This window comes from Chiloscyllium plagiosum, unplaced genomic scaffold (assembly GCF_037043375.1).
Source record: "Chiloscyllium plagiosum isolate Xiang-an unplaced genomic scaffold, Cpla_swu_hap1 HiC_scaffold_19, whole genome shotgun sequence".
Taxonomy (NCBI): domain Eukaryota; kingdom Metazoa; phylum Chordata; class Chondrichthyes; order Orectolobiformes; family Hemiscylliidae; genus Chiloscyllium; species Chiloscyllium plagiosum.
The window spans coordinates 6,402,850-6,429,508 of record NW_028270157.1 but is presented as its reverse complement, the minus strand read 5'-3'; the positions used below and the strand labels follow the sequence as shown (position 1 = coordinate 6,429,508).

Sequence of the window (26,659 nt, the reverse complement as noted above, 5' to 3'; positions counted from 1 at the left end):
AAAACATCCTGATGAGATTCTCTTTCATTTGCCCAAACTCTCAGGGTTTGGCTTCACGTATCAGTACAGTCAAACACTAATCAATTGTCTCGCTGTCCCCTCAAGGTGTTGAATAAATACTATAAGTAATATTAATATGGGGTTAAAAGTATAACTTTGATACCCACCGAATCTGTACTCCCTGGCTTTTCTATTCCTTAGTGAGATTTAGTTTGCAATCCAGGTTCATGTACTCTTTTGCTAGCACTTCCTTTATTTTTAAAACTTGCTCCTCATAGTTTCTGTTAAGCTAAAGATTCAAAATTTTTAAAACCCACAATATAAGCAAACTTCCATTAACATACTTTTAATATTAATGCAACATACTTTTAAACAGCTGTAATTTTAGTATTAATTCTGATGCTATTTCAGAATTTTACTACTCAGTATGATAAAAATTTCCAATTCTATCTAATAACTCCTTTCATTTCTACAGCAGCAGGGAGTGGAAAATAATTGTCTGTTTTAACTCACGTGCCAATTCAAAGTTGCAGCCTGTTGTTTGTTTTTACTTCTTCTTTGCTGTCCTTTTTAGCTAGCTCTCTTCCAGTTTTGAAAATGTACATGATTTTAGCTGCGTCATTCCTGAAACTATGGTTCAAGTGGCTCCCATGGTCATTTACAGAAAAAGGTAGTGATCACATGGCTATGGTAATCCAGCCAGTATTGCTCAGGGTTCAAACTAAAGCAGAAATTGCTATAGAAGATTCTGGAAAAGGGTCCTGAAATGTTCAGGCTGTTTTCTCTTCACAGATGCTGCTAGACTTGTTGAGTATCTCCAGCATATGCAGTGCTTTACTTCAAATTATTATGTTAAGAATAGAATTGCTTTTCTTCAAATGGTTAGAGGAGGTCCAAAGAGGGTCCATGTATATAAATGATTAAAATATAAAGTGGTCAGATACAAAAAAATAATTCAAAAGGTCAGTAGAGAACAAGCGTTAATACAATGAGGAATGGAATACAAAGCAAAGGAAGTCTCACTGCAGCTATGCAAAAGACATTGAGCCCATAAATGAGGTGCTATGTTCTGGCCAGCTCAAGACAATGTGGTGAAATGTATTTTTGTCTACAAATACTTCATATGCATATTTATATAATTTTGATTTTGGAGTTAGATTTTAAACTAGGGGCAAATGAGTGTTGGTTTACCTTTTGGGAAGGGGTTCAATAATTAACTGGGTAGGTTTCTTGGAAACATAACTTTAAACCAATATCTATCAGACAGCAAATGATGAAAAACAGTCTGGGATGTTAATGGAAGTTTGCTTATATTGTGGGTTTTAAAAATTTTGAATCTTTAGCTTAACAGAAACTATGAGGAGCAAGTTTTAAAAATAAAGTAGTTTAATACTTCCAAATTCAGTTTGAAAGAAGTTTCAGTTTGTGAAAACTTCCAGCACAAAAGAGTTTGATTAGAATTCTGCATTAGTTATTCAAATATGAGAAAGTCTAAGATATGAGCCAAAGGAAAAAATGTTTCACGACCCTCAGGGCTAAAATGAAACAAAGCAGTTATGTCAAATACATAGGTTTGATAGAAAAGACAAATTTCTCTGGATTTTGATTCACTGTACAGTGATAGTGCTGGGGAATAGATGGGATTTTGTTCCGCTGGATGTTTGAAATATTTGTAAACTGAGTTATATGCAGAGAGATTAGCGTGTTTTACCTTATTTTCTTCTTTTATGTGGTATGCTTCTATTTTATTAGTGAAACCAAATCTGCAGCCTGGTGTGCATAGGTTTCAGTGAAAGACCACCTCATAAAATTTTTAAAAATAATCTATTAGGTTAGGTTTCATTCTGGGGGTTGATAAAATGTGGCGCTGGAAAAATGGCAGCAGGTCAAGCAGTATCCGAGGAGCAAAAGAGTCGAAGTTTCAAGCAGGATCCTTCTTCAGAACTGAGGAGGGAGAAGTGGGCTGAGAGATAAATGAGGGAGGTGGGACTAGGGAAAGGATAGGTGGAATGACAATAGGTGGGCAAAGGCAGGAGGTGGTAGTGATATTAGTGTGGAAATAGGGTCTTCGGCCCAACAAGTCCAACCGACACGCCGAAGCGCAATCCACCCATACCCCTACATTTACCCCTTTAGAACACTATGGGCAATTTAGCATGGTCAATTCACCTAACGTGCACATCTTTGGACTGTGGGAGGAAACCGGAGCACCTGGAGGAAACCCAGGCAGACACGGGGAGAATGTGCAAACTCCACACAGTCAGTCGCCTCAGGCGGGAATTGAACCCAGGTCTCTGGCGCTGTGAGGCAACAGTGTTGGTAGGAAGTGTGGAGCAGATAGGTGGGAAGGAAGAACAGATAGGTCAGGTCAAGAGGGTGGATCGGAGTCAGGGGATTGGATCTGAGATGGGTTGGGAAATATATTTTTGGTATGGGGTCTGACTGTAGGTGGTGAAAATGGCGAAGGAATTAATGCTGGATTTGGAGTTTGGTGGGTGGAATGTGGGGACTGGGGTTTCCATCTTTGTTGGGGTTGCAGAGGGTGGGGTTCAAGGGTGAAGGTGTGGGAAATGGGGGAAGATATGATTGACAGCACTGTTGATCACAGGGGAGGGAAAAATTCTGGGATCTGACTTATCCATTGGGAACATCAATTGGATCATAACAATAATCATTTACAGAATTCTAAATATGTATAATCAACTTGTTCAGATGTGTTATGAAACATTTCTGGAGCAGGTGATAATTGAACCCAGGCCTTCTGGCTTGAGGATAGAGACACTACCATTGTACCAAAAAGCTTTTTTAAAGAATTGCACAAAATGTCTACCAAGTGCCATCAGCTGCTTGTAGACATAGGTTTGATTTCAGATAGAGCATTATGTGAAAAGACAGCGCATGTGTTTATTTATGAAAATTTACTGTTGTAGTGCTAAAACTCAGTTAGTAAAGGCATTAATATAAAAAAGATGAAACAACAGAGAAAAGACACTCTGAAACAAGCTAAGAACCCCATCAAAAAAAAAATGTGAAACAAAGAGAAAGTGCAGAGGCTGAAATCAATGAGAACACATCTGATGCAGATGCGATCGTATAAGATAAATGAGAACGGTCAAATCTAAGCTTCAACAATTCTACTGAGAAGGAAAGAAATAATAAATATGCATTCTTATACTGTCTTGCACATCCTCTAGATAGCAAAAGTGTACTTTTTTCTAACCCAGCACAGTAGTTAAGCTAGGACTGGGAAACTACAAGCTCTGTTAAATTTATTGTTTTTAAATTGATGCAAATATAAATAATCACTGAATAATGACTTGAGATCAATAAAGAAATATCATCATTCTTAGACGTGGCAAAGTAAACTATGCATCAGCAGAATGTGGAGGCTTGCAGATGACAAAATTATCCTGAGAAAATGCTTTTAGCGGAGGGGTTTCCAGCTAGAATCCATTCATCATTGTCATTGAAGTGGATTGCGAGCTGGAGACAGTTTGAGGGATAAGAACAGGGAAGGAGTTTCAAGACAGTTTTATCCATAAGACAGTGACACTCCAAGGGAAATCATAGCTTCAGAATAGGGCAGCATGACTAATAGGGAGCCAGGAAGCATGATGTAAGAGAGGTCAAGAAGGAATTCCCAGAGTCATTGTTCCTGTACAACAAGAATGCTGTACTTCCTACCTGTGAGGACAGAAAGAAAGGCTGCAGGGGCACAGCCACAATGCAGGCCTGACTCAGAAGGCTGTCCTGGAGAGCAAGGGAGAGAATAGAAATGTAGATCTAATAAGGGATTATAATTAAGAGGCTAGATAGCATCCTCTGCAACCAATGAGCATTTAAAAAAATGTGTTGTCTGCCCAGTGCTAATGTCAGGGACCTCGGATGCCATAAACGTACAAAGGTAGTGCTGGAACAGCAGTAGGATTAAGGAAAAGGACTTGCTGAAGGAATATCAAGAGCTCAGCTTTAAATTAAAAAGCAGCATCTCAAAAGGTAAAGATCTCTAAGTTCGTGCCTGAACTCAGCACAATCTGGTATCAGAACATACGGATTGTGAGATGATGCATAAACCTTAAATAGGGGCATATCTCGGGCTGTTTTCAATGATCACATGCTTCATCCAGATGTGATGTTTCAGTTCCATTACTTGGATGAAGACGAGGGAGAAGGTGATTGGTCAGAGGGGGGAGTGATTAGATTAGATTACATTAGATTACATTACATTAGTGTGGAAACAGGACCTTCGGCCCAACAAGTCCACACCGACCTGCCGAAGCGAAACCCACCCATACCCCTACACCTAACACTACGGGCAATTTTTAGTATGGCCAATTCACCTGACCCTGCACATCTTTGGATGGTGGGAAGAAACCGGAGCACCCGGAAGAAACCCACGCAGATATGGGGAGAATGTGCAAACTCCACACAGTCAGTCACCTGAGTCGGGAATTGAACCCAGGTCTCTGGCGCTGTGAGGCAGCAGTGCTAACCACTGTGCCACCGTGCCGCCCTAAGGAAAAGGACTTGCTGAAGGAATATCAAGAGCTCAGCTTTAAATTAAAAAGCAGCATCTCAAAAGGTAAGGATCTCCAAGATAGACCGGTCCGGACGGCCGTGCTGAGTTGGAGGTTTGCGACGCGGATAATGTGAGGTGGGTGGGAGAACATGAGGAAGCTGTTGAAATCCACATTTATCCCGTGTGATTGCAGGGTCTCAAGGCAGAATATGAGGCATTCTTCCTCCAGGTGTCAGGTGGTACCACACCTTCTCCCTCCTCTTCATCCACCTATCACTTTCCTAGCTACCTCCCCCAACTCCACCCCCTCCAAACTCTCAGCTCCGGCCCACAAGCCTCATTCCTGATAAAGGGCTTATGCCCGAGACATTGATTCTCCTGCTCCTCGGATGCTGCCTGACCTGCTGTGCTTTCCCAGCAACACACTCGCAACTCTCATCTCCAGCATCTGCAGTCCTCACTTTCTCCCAGTTTCATTACTTGTTTGGGCAGTCTGAATCAACAATGATAGAGGTTAGATGGGCTGCACATAGACTGCCAGTTAATAATTTCCATAAATGGTGTCAGCTTGAAATAAATAGCTTCCATTATTATTTCACCCACCCTTGTGTAACTGGTACAGTTACATTAAAGAGAATAACATAACATGAAAACGGATTGTTTCTGAAAAACTTTGATTTAGAGCCATAGAGTCAGAGAGATGTATAGCACAGAAACAGAGCCTTTGGTCCAACTCATCCATGCCGACCAGTTATCCTAACCTAATCTAGTCCCATTTGCCAGCACTTGGCCCATATACCTCTAAACCCTTCCAATTCATATACCCATCCAGATTTCTTTTAAATGTTGCAATTGTATCAGCCTCCACCACTTCGTCTGGCAGCTCATTCCATACACACACCACCCTCTGTGAGAAAGTTGCCCATTAGGTCCCTTTTATTTCTTTCCCCTCTCATTCTAAACCAATGCCCTCTAGTTTTGGACTCTCCCACACCTTGTCTATTTACCCTATCCATGCCTCTCATGATTTTATAAACTTCTATAAAAGGTCACCCCTCAGCCTCCAACGCTCCAGGGAAAACAGCCCCAGCCTATTCAGCCTCTCCTTATAGCTCAAATCTTCTAACTCTGACAACATCCTTGTACATTTTTTTCTGAACCCCTATCAAGTTTCACAACATCCTTTTGATAGCAGGGAGACCAGAATTGCACACAATATTCCAAAAGTGGTCTAACCAATGTCCTGTACAGCTGCAACATAAACTGCCAACTCCTGTACTCAATACTCTGACCAATAAAAGGCAAGGATACCAAACGCCTTCTTCACTATCCTATTTATCTGTGATTCCACTTTCAAGGAACTATGAACCTGCACTCCAAGGTCTCTTTGTTCAGCAACACTCCTCAGTACCTTACCATCAAGTGTGTAAAGCATGCTAAGATTTGCCTTTCCAATACGTAACACCTCACATTTATCTAAATTAAACTCCATCTTCCACTCCTCAGCCCACTGGCCCAACTGATCAAGATCTGGTTGTAATCGGAGGTAACCTTCATTGCTATCCACTCCACCTCCAATTTTCATGTCATCGGCAAACTTACTAACCATACCTCCGACGTTCACATCCAAATAGTTTACATAAATGAAAAGTAGTGGACCCAGCATGACTTCCTTGTGGCACTCTGCTGGTCACAAGCCTCTAGTCTGAAAAACAACCCTCCACCATCACCCTCTGTCTTCTACTTTCGAACCAGTTCTATATCCAAATAGCTAGTTCTCCCTCTATTCTGTATGATCTAACCTTGCTAATCAATCTACCATGAGGAATCTTGCCAAACATGTTACTGAAGTCCATATAGGTTACATCCTTTGCTCTGTCCTCATCAATCCACTTTACAGAGGAACCTCGATTATCCGAATACCAATTACCTGAAAACTGGATTATCCGAAGGAAATCTCGAGGTCCCGATAGAAACATTACATCAAAGACATGGTTTTCAGCAGTGATCGCGTCTTTTGTTTACAGTGATTAACAGGCACCATCTCCAAATGACTGACCTCATGCCCTCTCTCTCCCCACACTTTCCCTGGAATTCTACAGCAGGGTGTACCCTAACCCCCCCCCCCCACTTCCCAGGAATAATTTCTCCAACATTATCCTTTACAGGGCAAACGTGGAACCTGTCAAACATTTGCAGTAAAATGTTGTGTGTGGCTGTGTGTGTGGTATTTGGACACTTATCCCACAAAGGCAGCAGCAGCAGTCTTTGTGTTGGTGTGCAATCCGATGCCCCGGAGAAGGGCCAGGGGCGCGGTGGGGGGGCTGTGTTGGGGGCGGACTTTGTGCTGAGGGGGGGTGGGTGGGCGGGAGGTGCAGGGTTAGACGGAGTTGGTGGGGGTGGGTCGGGGAGCAGGGTTGGACCAGGTTGGGAGGTGTAGGATTGGGCGGGTCGGTCTGGGTCGGGGGGGGGCGGGGGCTTGCGCGCTGCTGCAGTCTCCTGAACAGGGAGCAGACTATAAACATTCAGAGCCCGAAAGGAACAGCATTTAAACGATTAACCAAATAATCAATTATCTGAACGAAATAGTGCCCACCCATCACATTCGGATAATCGAGTTTCCACTGCATTACTTTTTCAAAAAACTCAAATCAAGTTTGTGAGACATGATTTCCCATGCACAGAACCATGTTGACTACTTGTAATCAGTCCTTGCCTTTCCGAATATATTTAAGTCCTGTCTCTCAGGAATCCCTCCAACAACTTATGCCCGAAACGTCAATTCTCCTGTTCCCTGGATGCTGCCTGACCTGCTGCGCTGTTCCAGCAACACATTTTCACCCCTGACATCAGGCTCATTAGTCTATAGTTCTTGACTTTTCCATACCACCTTTCTTAAATAGTGGCACCATGTTAGCCAATCTCCAGTCCACTGGCACCTCACCTCTGGCTACTGATGATACAAGTATCTCAGCAAGGGTCCCAGCAATCACTTCCCTAGCTACCCACAGAGTTCTAGGGTACACCTGATCAGATCCTGGGGATTTATCTAGCTTTGTGTTTTAAGACATCCAGCACCTCCTTCTCTGTAATATGGACATTTTTTCACTATTTATTTCCCCATGTTCTCTATCTTTAATAGCCTTCTCCACAGTAAACACTGATGAAAAATTAATGTGTAGTATCTCCCTCATCTTCTGCAGTTCCAAACGTAGGTAGTCTTGCTGATCTTTGAGGGGCCCTATTCTCTCCCTAGTTACCCCTTTATCCTTAATGTATTTGTAGAATTCCTTTGGATTCTCCTTAACTCTATTTGTCAAAGCGAATTCATATCCCTTTTTGCACTCCTGATTTCCCTCTTAAGTATACTCCTACTGCCTTTATAGTCTTCCAGGGATTCACGGAATCTCTACTGTCTACACCTGACATTTGCTTCCTTCTTTTTCTTAACCAAAATCTCAATTTCTCTAGTCATCCAGCATTCCCTATACCTACCAGCCTTGCCCTTCACCCTAACAGGAATATACTGTCTCTGGACTCTTATTAACTCATTTTTGAAGGTTTCCAATTTTCCATTTGTCCCTTTACCTGCGAATATCTGCTCCCAATCAATTTTGAAAGCTATTGTCTAATACCATCAAAATTGGCCTTCTTCTAATTTAGAACTTCTACTTTTAGATCCAGTCTATCCTTTTCCAACTCTATTTTAAAACTAGTGGAATTATGGTCACTAGCCTCAAAGTTCTCTCCCACTGACACCTCAGTCACCTGTTCTGCCTTATTTCCCAAGAGTAAGTCAAGTTTTGCACCTTCTCTAGTAGATACATCCACATACTGAATCAGAAAACTTTCTTGTACACACAAATTCTTCTCCATCCAATTTTTAATATTATTGCAGTGCCAGTCTGTTTGGAAAGTTAAAATCCTTGACGATAACTACCCTATTATTATTACTAATAACTGAAATCTCCTTACAAATTTGATTCTCAATTTCCTGCTGACTACTGGGGAGTCTATAGTACAATCCCAATAAAGTGATCATTCCTTTCCTATTTCTCAGTTCCACCCAAATAGCTTCCCTGGACGTATTCCCAGGAATATCCTCCTTAAATACAGCCATAATAATATCCATAATCAAAAACCGCCACTCCACTTTCTCTCTTGCCCCCTTTTTGATCTTTCCTGTAGCATCTATACCCTGGAACATTAAGTAGCCAGTCCTATAAATTCTTGAGCCACATCTCTGTAATTGCTATGAAATCCCAGGCCTATATTCCTAACCATGCCCTGAGTTTGTCTGCCTTCCCTGTTAGGCCTCTTGAAATAAATGCAGATTAATTTATCAGTCCCACATCGCTCTCTACTATGTTCCTGCCTGCCCTGCTTGTTGACTCGCTACTTTTCCCAAGTGTACCCGTCTCAGACTGATCTGATCTATTTCCTCACTAACTCCCTGGGTCCCATCTCACATCCTTACTAGTTTAAATCCTCCTGAGCAGCTCTAGCAAATCTCCTTGCCAGTATATTAGTCCCCTTCCAATTTAGATGCAATCTGTCCTTCTTATACAGGTCACTTCTACCCCAGAAGACATTCCAATGATCCAAAAATGTGAACCCTTCCCCCCCTGCATTAGCTCCTCAGCCGCGCATTCATCTGCTCTATCCTTCGATTCCTACCCTCATTCGCTCATGGCACTGGGAGTAATCCAGATATTACTACCCTTGAGGACTTCCTTATTAAATTTATACATAATTTCCTGTATTCTGTCACAAAACGAGTCCTTTTTTCCCTAAAAGCTGTCCCTTGGCTCAAGGATACTCTGTCCTTGATTTTTCTCCAAGGGATAATAAACCAGGCTGGGCTCCGATTAATCTACATACCAAAACAGACTAAAGGGAATTGGGAGGCCTCTTTGTTTATATGTAAACAGATGAGACTTCAGGCTAAAGTGATCATGCTTTAGAAGTGACCTGAAGAATGAAAGGGGAATGGTCAGCTCTCTAGCTGAGCAGTTTAGTTCAGTCCAGAACTGGTTGGGAGTTCAGTGGTGAGCTGTGTGGAAACTCTCTTCTCTCCTTTTTAACTTTGACCTGTAAGCATCTGATCCTTTTTTGTTCTGTGTTTAAAGGGTGGTTTCCTTATTGGGACTGTTTTGTATATTTGGAACAGCATAATTATGTCTAGTTTGGATAGACTCAGGTCTATAGGGGTTCTTTATTCTGTTCTTTGTGTTTCATTGTGTAATTTTGTGAATAAATTTTTGTCTGTTTTAAAATGTGGTAGTTAACCTTGCTACCTTAATCCAGGTAAATTTCACTATATACTTACCAAAACAAATTGCAAAGTTATGGTCTGGGCTGCCTGCTTAAGAGTGTTTTGAGTGATCTGGCCTAGTCCATAACAATTCTCTCCTCAGAATGTCATCCTTTTCTGTTTCTATGTTGTTAGTTCCAATGTGTGCAATGACCTCCTGCTGGTTCCTCTCTCCTTTGAGTGTATTCTGCACTCTCACCAAGATATCTTTGACCTGGCTCCAGGGAGGCAACACACGTCTCGCTGTCGACCACAGAATAATCTGTCAGTGCCTCTGACTCATTGTCCCCTATCATAATCATTCATTGGAACATGGTGTACCCCTCATTACAATAGAGCCAGTCTTCGTATCAGAAACCTGGCTGTCAGTGCTACATTCCTCTGAGAGCCCATCACCCCCTACATTTTCCAAAGCAGCATATTTGTTTGAGATGGGGATAGCCACAGGAGACTCCTATACTGCCTGCCTTCCTTTCCACCTACCTGACTATCTTCCATTTATCTCTCTCCCTACAACTATCATTCATTACACCCCTTTCTCATTATCTTTAACTGCTTTTCCAACTGATCCATGCCATATGGTAGGATTCTCAACCAAAGACACTTCCTGCAGACATAATCATCAGTAACATGGAAACATTCCCGACTCTCCCGCATCCAACAGGAAGAACACATCACTAAAGGCCATCTTTGCACCTTAAATGTACAGACCCAGAAAATAGCAGTCTTATTACTCCAAAAATACTGTTCCAGCTTGCATAGTACCTATGATTTCTAACGTTTAATCAAAGCGACAGATCTCAATAACAACATATAATTAAAAAGAAAACACTCTACTCACTGATTAGGTTAGGATATCTGGTCAGCATGGACAAATTGGATCAAAGGGTCTGTTTCCGTGCTGTACACCTCTATGATTCTATTGTAGATTTACGAAAGATTTACAGTAAGGTTACACTTTAAAAAGCCACCTAAGCTGCTCCCCTGCAGAGGCTTTTCTCCACGTTCAGAATTTCACTGTGTTTATTTTTCTTAGGACAAACTCCAATGTCCAGAGATACTTGAAACCAGACAGCAAAGACAGCAGCTATGCAGTGTACTTCTGTGTCAGACAGCAATGTAGGTTTCTTTCTCCATTTAAATCACTGCCCCATGTCGTCACTGCCTTTGTCCCTTTTCCTCCTTTTTAAAGTGCCGTTATTTTGATGCTTTTCCCCCAAAGTTCCAGAATAATGCAAGAGCTCATAAAACAGTAATTATTGCTCCTGGAATTCAAGAAAATGAGCTCCTACACTGAAAATACCTCAAAAAAGGATAGCTCTTATAGCCACAATTTTTTTTCCCATTTATCATCTTGGATTAATGTAATTTTGACGATTTAATTGATCAGAATACAACTCCCAATCCTACGCACACAGCAAGAAAAGAGATGGTGTAAAAGTGAAACATACCGCAAACTAGGCAGTGTAGATGTGATTTTGCATCTTTGTAGGGATTCTGCACACTGTATTTCTGTTCTGGGATTGCATCACGACAACCCAGTCAGTAGATATTGGTGCCACGGGTAAAACTATTCAAATTTGGACGATTTTAAATACTGAATCTTTCTGCTGGAAGATTGAAGCAGCAACAGCATGTAAAATTGCAGACTGCAGAACCAATCTTGCTGTAAGTAGAGCTAACAAATTCTTTACTGCTGAAGCTAATTGCACGGAGAAGAAGAATCTATCTACTAACAGGTAAAATAAATTACGACTTTTTTTTAAAACTCACTTTTTGAAACAGCACTACATTTTGTGCCAAAAATAACTTGTGGGTGGATTTGAGAGCTAAAATCAGAAGAAATTTACAGGACAACTGTGCTACCCTCACAATCAAACAGTGACATATGGCAAACAATGGCGTAGCCATTAAAGGTACTACATGTCAGAGTTATCCAGGAATGAGCTGGGAGAAATGTGAATAGTTTGAATACAAGATCCAACTTGCATTAAAAATCCAAAGAGCTGCACAATGACCAGAAAATTTCCAAAGTCTGCAATGTGAACTTACATTGTTTCAATAGCATGTTGACCGGTGTTTGCTGGACCTGGATATTTGCAAACCAGATAAACAAGCTATTAAAGTTATGGTAGGATTGTTCTCAGCAATGAACGCCCCAGGCTCACTGGCAACTGTCTGAATAATCCAGTAAAACATAATCAACACTCAAAGACCAACAAGTTAATAACAACTTCAGAACATATCCTCTGGGATTCATGTCCCCTGGGGAAAACCATCCTAGATCATGAACTAATTCACAAATGGATACTGAGACAAGGGGCAATAATCAATGTGCAAAACTGGACACCAGTGCAAGTGCAAACATCCTTCCACTTCATATACTGAAATGTACATTCCAACAGAAGTGGCAAATAATGATTCAACTACACAATGCCAAACTCACCGGGTGTTATCAGAGATTCCATCCCTGGGATCCATTAAATTCCTTCATGTTACAAAAACACACTGTGGTCACCCAGATGTTTGTCATTGGACAATACAGGTTCAAAAAGGTTGACCCAGCTGCGTCATGGGCCTGCCCTTGGTCACCATCCGCACATTACCAAGACAACAATGGAGAACACAGACCACACAGAATGCCACCCAAAACCTGTTCTATACTATGAGAAGATTACCTAATTGCAGCACAGATCATCTGTCAATAGGCACAATTTGAACAGAATGGGTACATTCATTCCAAATATGCTTGCCTAGTTACACTATGGAGTTGCTATTCAGCAGACAAATGCGGACAACACTCATTGATCCTCCCAGTAGTATGCGATGCTTGACTTAGAAGAAAAACAGGGGAAATGAAAGATGAGCATGACTGGCATGTGGTTAACAAACTCCTGAACCCAAACAACCAATATAAAGCTTGGCTCCAACATTGGGGTAGCACTGTTACTTCACAGCACCAGAGACCCGGGTCCAATTCCAACTGTCTGTGGCCATGTCTGCATGGGATTCCTCAGGTTTCCTCCCATAGTCCAAGGATATACAGGTTAGATGGAATGGCTGTGCTAAATTGCCCATAGTGATCAGGGATGTGTAGGTTAGGTAGATTAACCATGGGAAATGCAGAGTTACGGGGATAGGGTAGAAGGTTGAGTCTGCGTGAGATGCTCTTTGGAGAGTCGGTGTATACTCGTTGGGCTCACTGGCCTGTTTCCACACTGTAGGGATTCAATGATCACCTAACTGACGGCACCTGGAATCCAGGGAAAATAATCGGCATGTGCTCAGAACCAAGATCACAAAGTACAAATAGCATGACAGTGGGATCAAACAGATGCCAAATTAGAACACTTCAATGCCAAGAAACAATGAATAATTCCATTGTAAACTAGAACATGGTCTCAAATGCAACAGATTCTGGATTAGTGGTGCTGGAAGAGCACAGCAGTTCAGGCAGCATCCAAGAAGCTTTGAAATCGACGTTTCGGGCAAAAGCCCTTCATCAGGAATAAAGGCAGTGAGCCTGAAGCGTGGAGAGATAAGATAGAGGAGGGTGGGGGTGCGGAGAAAGTTGCAGAGAGTACAATGGGTGAGTGGGGGAGGGGATGAAGGTGATAGGACAGGGAGGAGAGGGTGGAGTGGATAGGTGGAAAAGGAGATAGGCAGGTAGGACAAGTCCGGAAAAATCATGGGGACAGTGCTGAGCTGGAAGTTTGGAACTAGGGTGAGGTGGGGGAAGGGGAAATGAGGAAACTGTTGAAGTCCACATTGATCCCCTGGGGTTGAAGTGTTCCAAGGCGGAAGAATGAGGCGTTCTTCCTCCAGGCGTCTGGTGGTGAGGGAGCGGCGGTGAAGGAGGCCCAGGACCTCCATGTCCTCGGCAGAGTGGGAGGGGGAGTTGAAATGTTGGGCCACTGGGCGGTGTGGTTGATTGGTGCGGGTGTCCCGGAGATGTTCCCTAAAGCGCTCTGCTAGGAGGCGCCCAGTCTCCCCAATGTAGAGGAGACCACATCGGGAGCAACGGATACAATAAATGATATTAGTGGATGTGCAGGTAAAACTTTGATGGATATGGAAGGCTCCTTTAGGGCCTTGGATAGAGGTGAGGGAGGAGGTGTGGACACAGGTTTTACAGTTCCTGCGGTGGCAGGGGAAAGTGCCAGGATGGGAGGGTGGGTTGTAGGGGGGCGTGGACCTGACCAGGTAGTCACAGAGGAACGGTCTTTGCAGAAGGTGGAAAGAGGTGGGGAGAGAAATATATTCCTAGTGGTGGGGTCTGTTTGGAGGTGGCGAAAATGTCGGCAGATGTTTTGGTTTATGCGAAGGTTGGTAGGGTGGAAGGTGAGCACCAGGAGCGTTCTGTCCTTGTTATGGTTGGAGGTGTGGGGTCTGAGGGCGGAGGTGTGGGATGTGGATGAGATGCGTTGGAGGGCATCTTTCACCAGGTGGGAAGGGAAATTGTGGTCTCTAAAGAAGGAGGCCATCTGGTATGTTCTGTGATGGAACTGGTCCTCCTGGGAGCAGATACGGTGGAGGCGGAGGAATTGGGAATACGAGATGGCATTTTTGCAAGAGGTAGGTTGGGAAGAGGTGTGATTCAGGTAGCTGTGGGAGTCGGTGGGTTTGTAAAAAATGTCAGTGTCAAGTCGGTCGTCCAGCACCACTGATCCAGAATCTGGTTTCCAGCATCTGCAGTCATTGTTTTTACCTCGTTGATTTTAACCCTACTGCGAATCCTCTTGCAAGGATGCCTGCCTTGAAGAAGTTTTCCTCCTCTCTCTACAAGAATCTCAGGGAGTCCCTCTCCCACTGCAACTCCCAGGCCATTTCCTCTGCCCTGAAGCTCTTCAACCATGTCGTGAAACAAACTCGCTACTACAGCCATGTTTGCTTCCTCAGTGCCTGCCTCCGTAAACAACTCATCCCACACGGACTCCAGACCACCTTTAAACCAGCAGAGTTCGGACCCGAACAGGACAAACGGTACAGACTACAGATTCAAAAACACCAGCAACAGTTCTCCTTCAAGATCCTCTGCTCCACGCTTGCAGCAATGCGCCGGTATCTAACCTCTCTACAGTCAGCCCTGCCTCAGCTGAAGGCCACACACTCTCAGAATTGCAAAGGACCCACTCTGTACTACATCCTCAGGAGAATCCATACTCTCAGCAAACAGTATTTCAATTCCATCTCAAACATCAAAAACTGTAAGTACAACAAACTTTTATCTACCCACCTCCATAACCAGCGCTCCTCAAACATTCCAGAAGATTCCCCTGGCCTCGGAATCTACTCAGACGCCATTAGCCATGCGGCTGATGCAGCTGCCACCCCCACGCTGATTGATGATGTCACTTCTGCCCCCATTATGGCCACTACCACAACCACTTCCACCCCTCACATCATCGCTGATGCCACATGCTCAGTGACTTCCGCCACCCCTACTGCTGTGGTAACCACCACTTCTGCCCCCACCAGCGCCACTCACTTGCATTCTGCTGACATGCCCCCCTCAGACCCCAATGTCACTATCCCCACCCCCCAGAACTCCGAGGGGAACACTACCCCTGCTCATGACTCCACCCCCATTCCCCCCACCATCACACACACTCCAGTTACAGGTTCTGCCCCCACTCCCAGCTCTACACCCACACTAGATCCCAGCTCCCAGCCCTGCCGGGTTTTCACCATTTCACCCCCCCCCCCCCCCCCCCCAAGACCTCCCCCTCACTGAGGACGAACGATCAGTCCTCAGCAAAGGACTCGCCTTCATCCCCCTCCGTCCACGCATCAATGAATTTAATACACGCCGTGATGTCGAACAATTCTTCCGTCGCCTCCACGCTTACTTTCACAATCAGGATTCCCGCCCACCTTCCGAGGACCCCTTCGCCTACCTCCAACACACTGCATCCACCTGGACACACTGCGCGCTGGCCTATTATCTGCCCTCGACCTCTTCATTTCCAACTGCCACCGGGACATTAACCACCTCAACCTGTCTACCCCCCTCCCCCACTCCAACCTCTCACCCTCACAATACGCAGCCCTCCAATCCCTCTGCTCCAATCCCGACCTCACCATCAAGCCAGCGGATAAAGGGGGCGCAGTGGTAGTCTAGCGCACTGACCTCTACACTGCTGAAGCCAAACATCAACTTGAGGACACCTCTTCCTACTGCCCCCTCGACCATGACCCCACCCCCCATCACCAAACCATCATCTCCCAAGCCATACAGAACCTCATCACCTCAGGAGATCTCCCACCCACAGCTTCCAACCTCATGGTCCAGGAACACCGCACTGCCCGTTTCTGCTTCCTTCCCAAGATCCACAAGCCTGACCACCCTGGCCGACCCATTGTCTCAGCATGCTCCTGCCCCATTGAACTCATCTCTACCTACCTCGACACTGTCCTATCCCCTCTAGTCCAGGAACTTCCCACATACGTTCGAGACACCACCCACGCCCTCCACCTCCTCCAAGACTTCCGTTTCCCCAGCCCCCAACGCCTCATCTTCACCATGGATATCCAATCCCTCTACACCTCCATTCGCCATGACCAGGGCCTCCAAGCCCTCTGTTTATTCCTCTCCAGACGTCCCCAACAGTACCCTTCCACCGACACACTCATTCGTTTGGCTGAACTGGTCCTCACCCTTAACAATTTCTCCTTTGAATCCTCCCAATTCCTCCAGACCAAAGGGGTAGCCATGAGCACCCGTATGGGCCCCAGCTATGCTTGTCTCTTTGTTGGCTACATAGAGCAGTTGATCTTCCGTAATTACACCGGCACCACTCCCCACCTCTTCCTCCGCTACATTGATGACTGCATTGGTGCCACGTCGTGCTCCCGCGAGGAGGTTGAGCAATTTATCAACTTCACCAACACATTCCACCCTGACCTTAAATTTACCTGGACTATCTCGGACACCTCCCTCCCCTTCCTGGACCCCTCCATCTCTAGTAATGACGACCGACTTGACACAGCTCCTTGGATGCTGCCTGAACTGCTGTGCTCTTCCAGCACCACTAATCCAGAATCTGGTTTCCAGCATCTGCAGTCATTGTTTTTACCTCAAATGCAACATAGACAAACCATCCCAGCCAGCATGCTGAAAATGTTCAGTAAAAATCAGCATAACTAAAGCTGCAGGAATAAGCAAACAAGTGATATATCTCAAAGACTTGTAATTTCATGGCTGCATTTGTTTTAATTCACTCGTTGGATCTGGGCCAGCATTTATTTCCACCCCTAGTTGTCCTCGGAGTTGTCTTTTTGAACTGCTGCAGTCCATTGTGCTGTCACTAGTCCTCCAAGATGTTAGTGAGGAGGACTTTACTGGGTCAACAGAACTGTTCTTGCCTTGATGTCAGATGGTCTGTCCAGTTTCATTTTTGATTTGAGGCTTGTTGTGATTGCTACAACCGAAAGACTTGCTATGCCCTTTCAGAGGGCAATCAAGAGTCAACCATGTTGCTATGAATCTGGAGTCACATCTAGACCAGATCAATTATGGATGGCAGATTGCCTTCCCTAAAAAGAACATTAGTGACCCAGGTTATTGAGAATTCAGAGTCTGTACTTGGAGTTTAGAAGGGTAAGGGGTGATCTGATTGAACTTACAGAATACAGAGAGGCCTGGATGGAGTTGACACTTCCAATATGAGACACTAAGTCCCAAGCGCACAGCCTCAGTGTGAAGGAACGACACTTTAAAACGGATATGAAGAGGAATTTCTTCAGCCAGAGATAGTGACTCTGTGGAATTCATTGCTACAGAAAGCTGTGGAGGCCAAGTCATTCAATGTATTAAGGCAAAGATAGATAGGTTCTTAATTAGTAAGGGCACCAAGGTTCCATGAGAAGACAGGAGAATGAGGTTTAGAAACATATCAACTATGATCAAATGGTGGAGCAGACTTGATGGGCCAAATGGACCAATTTTTCTCCTATATCTTATGGTCATTGCTGATTTAGAAGTCAGATCTTCGCAGTGTGTTCAAAAAAGGCTAATTCTAATTTTTGGCTTCTCATCATCCCTGCATTCTTTATCTTTGGTCACAAATCCACCATTTACAGTCCAAGCCTCAACAGGAAAGGGTTCTGAACAAGAGTCATACTAGACTCAAAATGTTAATTCTGTTTCTCTCTACAGATGTTGACTGACCTACTGAGTTTCGCCAGCACATTTTTATGTAAACCGCCTGACTGCTTGACTACTAGTGAACTTTAGAGAGAACCATGAAGGCCCTGACATATGCTTCCTGACCTATCAGGTGGTTCCAGTTTTCTTTTTAATTTGTTGACGTGAAGAGGGCTTCATTGACTAGGCTAGCATTTATTGCCCAGAGCATTGTTAAGAGTAAACCACATTGCTGTGGGTCTGGAGTCACATTCAGGATCGACCAGATAAGAATGGCAGTTTCTTCCCTACAAGACATTAATAGAGTCATAGTCATAGAGATGTACAGCATGGAAACAGATCCTTCGGTCCAACCGGTCCATGCCAACCAGATATCCCAACCCAATTTGGTCCCACCTGCCAGCACCCAGCCCATATCCCTCCAAACCCTTCCTATTCATATACCCATCCAAATGCCTCTTAAATGTTTCAATTGTACCAGCCTCCACCACTTCCTCTGGCAGCTCATTCCACACATACCACCCTCTGTGTGAAAAAGCTGCCCCGTAGGTCTCTTCTATATCTTTCCCCTCCCACCCCAAACCTATGCCCTCCAGTTCCGGACTCCCCGATCCCAGGGAAAAGACTTTGCCTATTTACCCTATCCATGCCCCTCATAATTTTGTAACGCCTCAGCCTCCGACGCTCCAGGGAAAACAGCCCCAGCCTGTTCGGCCTCTCCCTGTTGCTCAAACCCTTCAACCCTGGCAACATCCTTGTAAATCTTTTCTGAACCCTTTCAAGTTTCACAAGGTTCTTTCCAATATGAACCCTATTAATGTTTTCTGACTATCGACAATGGATTCATGGTCAATATTACTAATTCCAGATTTTTATTGAATTTTAAGAAGATTTGTAGCTCAGGTAGAGGTTCTGGATGTAGATTTGCTTGCTGAGCTGGAATGTTCATTTTCAGACGTTTCATCGCCATACTAGGTAACATCTTCAGTAAGCCTCTGGACGAAGCATTGCTGATGATTCCTGCTTTCTATTTGTGTGTTTGGGTTCCTTTGGGTTGGTGATGTCATTCCCTGTGGTGATGTCATTTCCTGTTCTTTTTCTCAGGGGGTGGTAAATGGGGTCCAAGTCAATTGTTTTGTTGATAGAGTTTCAGTTGGAATGCCGTGTTTCTAGGAATTCTCGTGGACATCTGTTTGGCTTGTCCGAGGATGGATGTGTTGTCCCAGTCGAAGAGGTGTTTTATTGAATTTAAATTCCACCATCTGCCACGACAGGATTCAGGTCCTGGACCCCAGAAAATTACCTGGGTCTCTAGATTAACAGTCCATGATAATAGCTCTCCGCTGTTGCCTCTCCTGTTTCTGTTTTTATTTCAGTGTAAAATGTCAAACCTAATCACTTTGGTACCTATTGCAAAGGTCACAATTTTTAATATTGGTCCATGGACTGAAACTGAAAAAATGGGTGTTACTTTTTAAAAAAAAATGTGTAATGAGTGGTGCAATTACGACAGAGTTGAATTTCTCTAGCCCCCGAATGATGTAAGCAGCAGCAAGGTATTTAAAAAAAATGCGGTGATATCAGAAAAAATAGATTCTGATTCTGCAACCATTTCTTGGACAGTGAGATCAGAATCTCAGCAGTGAGTGGCAAGAAGCTTGAATGCATTTATACATCATTAGTACCTAATTCACCTCACTTATATGGATTTTTCTATTCTTCCATGCACTAGGGAGAAACTAGGTAGCACCAATACTGGACATGAAAGTCAGTGGGGGGTACACTTGGCACTTCAAGTTCATCACTTGTTCCTCTGGCTCTCTATTTTGATCCTAGCTTACTTTGTGGCCAAGCAAGCACCTGCACTCTCATTCCCCAACCCCTCCATCCATGAAAGTTGGTGTTGGACACAGACCAGCCGCACTATAAGTCTGGGTATCTCTCCAGCTCACTCTGAATACAGTTCTCCACTTCAATATTACACTTCAAAACATACCTACACATAATGCTGCTACTGAGCTATTTTGCGTACAGAAACGAGCACCAATCTCATGGACTGAACCTCTCAGGGCTCCTTATTTAATCTTCGTACTCACTGATTTTGCATCGCCATGGATGCTCACAGCAATTGCCGCATGCTTCGTCTTATCTTTTTGCGCTTATTTGCTGCCTCATTCAGAATTTAAAAGACACAGTATTTCTTTGTTGTCTTGCAGACACAAACCTTGTCGTCATGAATGTCAGCAGTGAACAGTCAAAGATGATGCCTATGTTGCTTTTTGGTATCATGATGTGTCAATGTTACAGCCGCTTAGAGTCAAGATACTGTATGTGCTTCAGATAAATAACTTGGGTCTCAAAGTTTAGGAGGACTGGACCTTAGTTGGGCAAGAGGACAATATGGTACCATCAGTGAATCAAGGGCTTATTGAATTCCCAGGAATTTGTCATGGTTAGTCCAGTAGTCACAGGCATGTCAGTCATGGCACTGTGCAGCATGAGTCCAGGGCATGGGCCAATCTTTCCTGCAATGAGATGAAGGGAGTGATGTATTATGATGGCAGTGCATGCAAGAGCAGTGAGTGGAGATGCAGCAACAGGAGGTGTTGAGGTATTCCCACTGAGTGAGTGGCAAACACAGAGGGCAGGAAGGTTTAGTAATTTAGAAGTGAAGTGGATTGGATTTATTTAATGGATATTATGTGTGGAATAATAAGTGTTTTAGTCTATAAGCCTTGGTGAGATGAATGTTCAAGTCAGACTTAGACTGACTAGGCCCAATGAGCTTAAGATATCAGAGAGAAGATGTTGGCACTTAACCTTAGAGACCTGAAAATCATAGCCTTCTTCCTGCACTACTGTGTATTGTGTTTCACTGGGGACACAGCACTGACCTAAGGTGCCAACCTTGTCCAGGCTAACAATGTTGGGGGCATATCTTCCTTTGCCATTCAGTAGGAAAAACTGTGGGGCTAATTTGCCTTTCTCAGCCATTTCTTCAGGATAATAATACAGGACAACAGTGTGAGGACAGCCCTGGGCTTGCTATACCTGAAGTGGTGTGGATTTGAGCTTTAAATATGATACCATCAGTGTGAACATCCCATAGTCTCAGCAGCAGCCAGCACTTCTGCTGCATGACTTTATGATGGGGCCAGAGTGGCCTTCTTCTCGAAGGTGAAGAAGAGTGAAAGATTGTGCAAGAAATGTTGACAAGGGCCTTGGCAACTGGCTACTATGAATGTCACCCCAGAAAAAAATACACAATCAAAAAAATGGGAAAATACAGCTCTGTTTACATCCTGGAAATAGCCAAAGTAAGAAAGCCATCCAATGTCATAAATCAGTTATTAATACCCAGCTTCAGTTTTGATGTCACATCTCAATTCTGTGATGAATCGGAATTTGATTCTCCATATCCATTACAAAATTGTATACACTTTACTCAGAGATAAATTTGACTAGTGCATGATATTGATTAGATTCTAATACATTCTAGAAAAAGATGTAGCCACTTGCCATTCATGGACTCCAAACTTATTGGTTTGCACTGTTTTGCAATTTCTGTAACATTGGGTAGTCATAGTAATATTTACACACTTATGAAACTTTTATGGGCATGTTTTTTTCGCACAATAAATAAGATATATTGTCCGCATTCATATTTTAGCAAGCACGAGTTTTGTTTTGCATGCTCAAGTCCTGTGCACAGTAAGACATTGGTGCACATACCCCAAGTGAAAAAGTGTTCACTATTCTAATATTTTATCTTCAGATGACAACCCAGATCTTCCAGTTTCCTGAAAGTCAGAAATCAACGGATGACCCCGAGCCATATGTCAGGGTTTCATGGAAACCTTGACATGTGACCTTTGCAGAAATTGCCTGGGAAGTTGGAATTTAGAACCACAATACTTTTTAATACATCAGCTCATTGTAAAAAGAATATTATAATCCAAGAGAAGAATTAAAGTTATAACATTTTGCACCTTTAGTTAAGCATCAATTAGAAAATAATAGAAAAGTTAGTCTCACCATCCAGGCTGTGACAAAATCTCCCAACCAGGTTCCAACTGCTGCTAGCTTCATGAAGGTTTCATTCCTCATGCCCATGTATTTGTTAATGAAATAAGGACTGTGAAAGAAATACAGATTATTAGTATTATAATAGAGAACAAACTTAAGATATTCATCAGATGGTGTTTCTCCCCTCCATAGAACAGTGGATTATGACACGGCTGGTAGAACATATGAACCTACTCTTTTCAATCAGCAGAAATTTGAAATGTGGCTTTTCAATTTAATTAGTAACAATTCATAACCAGCTGATAAGGAATCTTTTATAATGTTTATATATCTCTATTAGCTGAATAAACTTTTTAATTCCATTTCTAAAGACAGTCATCCAGCACCCTGTCACACAACCCTGTTACGGACCCCTGGCCATTCATATGATGGGTGATGTTCAGCAAAAATATGCAAGTAAATTTATGAACTCTCACATATACAGTGCAGAACGCAAACTCAGCATGTCTCAAAGTGACAACTAATTCAGTACAAAATATAAGAAAGGTTTCCAAAATGTTCTCGAGTGAAACCACATTTGTTCAAAGAGACTTGAGAATACAAGGTTAGTGCCTGTGAGGTCCCAAGTCCACAATGAAACAAATTCAGAAACAGAAATACATTAAGGGCAGATATTTTTGACCTTTGAAGACACATAATAAAACTCCATAATTCTGGTAGACAGCTGCATTATGAATGTGAATAAATTGTCAGTCTAACTACATGGGTAAAGAAGAGTGTAACTGAATCAAGCATTATGGCTAACACAATCCAATACAAAACAGAAATCACCACAAAGCTCTCATACATGACCTTCATTAAGCCTCATCTAGAATACTGTATCCAACACTGATCTCTTTGCATGATGATGAGATTAACACGTGTCAAAACCATGGAAAAGGTTGATAGAGAGCCATGAAATTAATACCTTTAGTTATCAAGACAAAGGTGGCAGTTGTGTCCTTTTACTTTAGGAGAGAGTAGATTTAGGAGTAGATGATTCAAGTGATGCATTTAAAATGCCAAAGGAATTAGATGGTGTCTGTGTGAATACATTATTTTAATTAGACAGTCTAGGAAAATGAAGTAGCAGCATTTTATTTCTGTGCGTTAATTTGTATCTGTACATAAAGTTTAGAAACAATCTTATTCAGCTGATAGGTTTTTCAAGCTGATTTATAATATTGATAAATAATAGTTCGTATCGATCTTTCCTGGTCACGTTACAGCAAGTCACATGCTAAAATGCAGGTCAACAACATATATCACTGAATTTTTCAGGCATCTGAGGGGAACAGATGTAATTTTAGACAACCATTTCTCCCTATTAGAGAAGTAGCAGTCATACTTAACTAAACAATTTGTAGACAACTAATAGAATAAAATAAGTAATTGGCATTATCCTTATTGCTTATCTTGACACCTTTTTTTCCAGATGTTCACTCTCGAGACACACATACATGAAAACATCATTACATATCTAGCCAACTGGAAAAGTGCTCAGTATTCCTTCTTCCACAGACTTTCCAAATGCTGAACTTACTTGAAATGACAAGGTTCTTCTGTGTGATTGCCCCTTCCACCTGGGATGCTTTGGCTGGTCACCAGTAGAATATAAAACCCATTAAAGATAAATCCTCATTCCCACACAACTTTCAGAATAGTCAAAGGACCATAAGAGTAATATTGTCTCTGCATTCCTTTTGCTAATGAGCTCTCTACAAGTAAACAATCAAAGAGTCCTAGAGATGTACAGCATGGAAACAGACCCTTCGGTCCAACCCGTCCATACCGACCAGATATCCCAACCCAATCTAGTCCCACCTGCCAGCACCCGGCCTATATCCCTCCAAACTCTTCCTATTTATATACCCATCCAAATGCCTCTTAAATGTTGCAATTGTACCAGCCTCCACCACTTCCTCTTGCAGCTCATTCCATACACACCCTCTGCATGAAAAGGTAGCCCCTTAGGTCTCTTTTATATCTTTCCCCTCTCACCCTAAACCTATGCCCTCTAGTTCTAGACTCCCCGACCCTAGGGAAAAGACTTTGTCTATTTATCCTATCCATGCCCCTCAATTTTGTCACGCCTCAGCCTCCAACGCTCCAGGGAAAACAGCCCCAGCCTGTTCAGCCTCTCCCTATAACTCAAATCCTCCAACCCTGGCAACATCATTGCAAAACTTTTCTGAATCCTTTCAAGTTTCAAAACATCTTTCCGATAGGAAAGAGACCAGAACTGCACGGAATATTCCAACAGTGGACTAACCAATGTCCTGTACAGCCACAACACGACCTCCCAACTCCTGTACTCAATACTCTGACCAATAAAGGAAAGCATACCAAATGCCTTCTTCACTATCCTATCTACCTGCGACTTCACTTTCAAGGAGCTATGAACCTGCACTCCAAGGTCTCTTTGTTCAGCAACACTCCATAGGACCTTACCATTAAGTGTAAAAGTCCTGCTAAGATTTGCTTTCCCAAAATGCAGCACCTCGCATTTATCTGAATTAAACTCCATCTGCCACTTCTCAGCCCATTGGCCCATCTGGTCAAGTTCCTGTTGTAATCGGATGTAACCCTCTTCACTGTCCCCTACACCTCCAATTTTGGTGTCATCTGCAAACTTACTAACTGTACCTCTTATATTCACATCCAAATCATTTATGTAAATGACAAAAAGTAGACGACTAGCACAAAACCTTGTGGCACTCCACTGGTCACAAGCCTCCAGTCTGAAAAACAACCCTCCAACACCACCCTCTGTCTTCGACCTTTGAGATAGTTCTGTATCCAAATGGCCAGTTCTTCATGTATTCTGTGAGATCTAACCTTGCTAATCAGCTTCCCAAGGGGAACCTTGTCGAACGTCTTACTGAAGTCCATATAGATCACATCTACTGCTCTGCCCTCATCAATCCTCTTTGTTACTTCCTCAAAAAGCACAATCAAGTTTGTGAGACGTGATTACCCACACACAAAGCCATTTTGACTATCCCTAATCAATCCTTATCTTTCCAAATACATGTAAATCCTCTTCCTCAGGATTCCCTCCAACAACTTGCCCACCACCGACGTCAGGCTCACTGGTTTATAGTTCCCTGGCTTGTCCTTACCACCCTTCTTAAACAGTGGCACCACGTTTGACAACCTCCAGTCTTCCGGCACCTCACCTGTGACTATCGATGATACAAATATCTCACCAAGTGGCCCAGCAATCACTTCTCTAGCTCGCCGCAGCGTTCTCGGGTACACCTGTTCAGGTCCTGGGGATTTATCCACTTTTAAATGTTTCAACATATCCTGCACTTGCTCCTCTGTAATATGGACATTTTGCAAGATGTCACCATCTATTTCCCTACAGTCTGCATCTTCCATATCCCTTTCCACAGTAAATACTGACAAAATACTCATTTAGTATCTCCCCCATTTTCTGCGGCTCCACACAAAGGCCGCCTTGCTAATCTGCGAGTGGCCCTATTCTCTCCCTAGTTACCCTTTTGTCCTTAATTTATTTGCAAAAACTCTTTGGATTCTCCTTAATTCTATTTGCCAAAGCTATCTCATGTCCCCTTTTTGCCCTCCTGATTTCCCTCTGAAGTATACTCCCACTTTCTTTATACTCTAAGGATTCACTCGATCTATCCTCTCTATGCCTGACATATGCTTCCTTCTTTTTCTTAACCAAACCTTCAATTTCTTTAGTCATCCAGCATTCCCTATACCTACCACCCTTTCCTTTCACCCTATACTTTCTCTGGATTCTCATTACCTCATTTCTGAAGCCTTCCCATTTTTCAGCCGTCCCTTTGCCTGTGAACATCTGCCCCCAATCAGCTTTCGAAAGTTCTTGCCTAATACCGTCAAAATTGGCCTTTCTTCAATTTAGAACTTCAACTTTTAGATCTGGTCTATCCTTTACCATCATTATTTTAAACATATTGAATATGCTATTGATCTTGCTAAATACCTATTAAAAGAACGGATTTCTCAGTTGTGCTTTCTCTGTACTTCACTTGAGCTCAGAGGATGAAGTAAGTAAGTGTACCATTTCCTATGTACTTTCTTCATGTTAACTCATTAAGGACACTATCAAAGCTGAGAGCAAATGTTATGTAAACAATGATCAATAATCACATTTGTTATCCAAATATCTTGCTTGCAGTCTCTAGCCCAAATAATAAACAACAAAATGGTTTTTACAGTCATGTGAACCAAGAAACACTGAATAAATTAGGATAAGTCTGCTTAGCTTGAATGAAACAACAATGGTTTGAGAGGGAGCTTAGTATCGTCAAAAGAAGTTACTTTAAATATTTTTTTCTTTCTTTCTATTCTAGCACCAGCTGTCTTCCTTGTGTTCCAAGATGAAATGAATAAATGTGTTTAATTATTAAAAATAAAGACAATAGTGGGTTGATCCATTTGTACATGAATAAAATCTTGATGTGAAAGCTTCTTTTCGGGTGTCACTTTTATAAAACTGCAGATGCCATTAGAACACATTATTAAACAACTGAGTAAGAGATGTCCTATAAATCATAAAATATCAATAAAGTGTTCATAGTTAAATTCCTGATGCAGGCTTCATTAATGGAAATGTGAGATG

The 26,659-nt window shown here is 42.9% G+C and overlaps 1 protein-coding gene across 4 annotated transcripts in view; it reads right to left on the bottom strand.

The window, feature by feature from the left end:
• The window catches only part of tmem117 (transmembrane protein 117), a 471,225-nt gene that overhangs the window by 188,360 nt on the left and 256,206 nt on the right, over positions 1–26,659 (bottom strand). For all 4 annotated transcript variants that reach the window (XM_087997005.1, XM_043708698.2, XM_043708702.2 and 1 more), the window contains exon 4: positions 22,015–22,114. In XM_087997005.1, the coding sequence (XP_087853131.1) occupies positions 22,015–22,114 (100 nt within the window). The remainder of the gene's footprint in view (positions 1–22,014; positions 22,115–26,659) is intronic.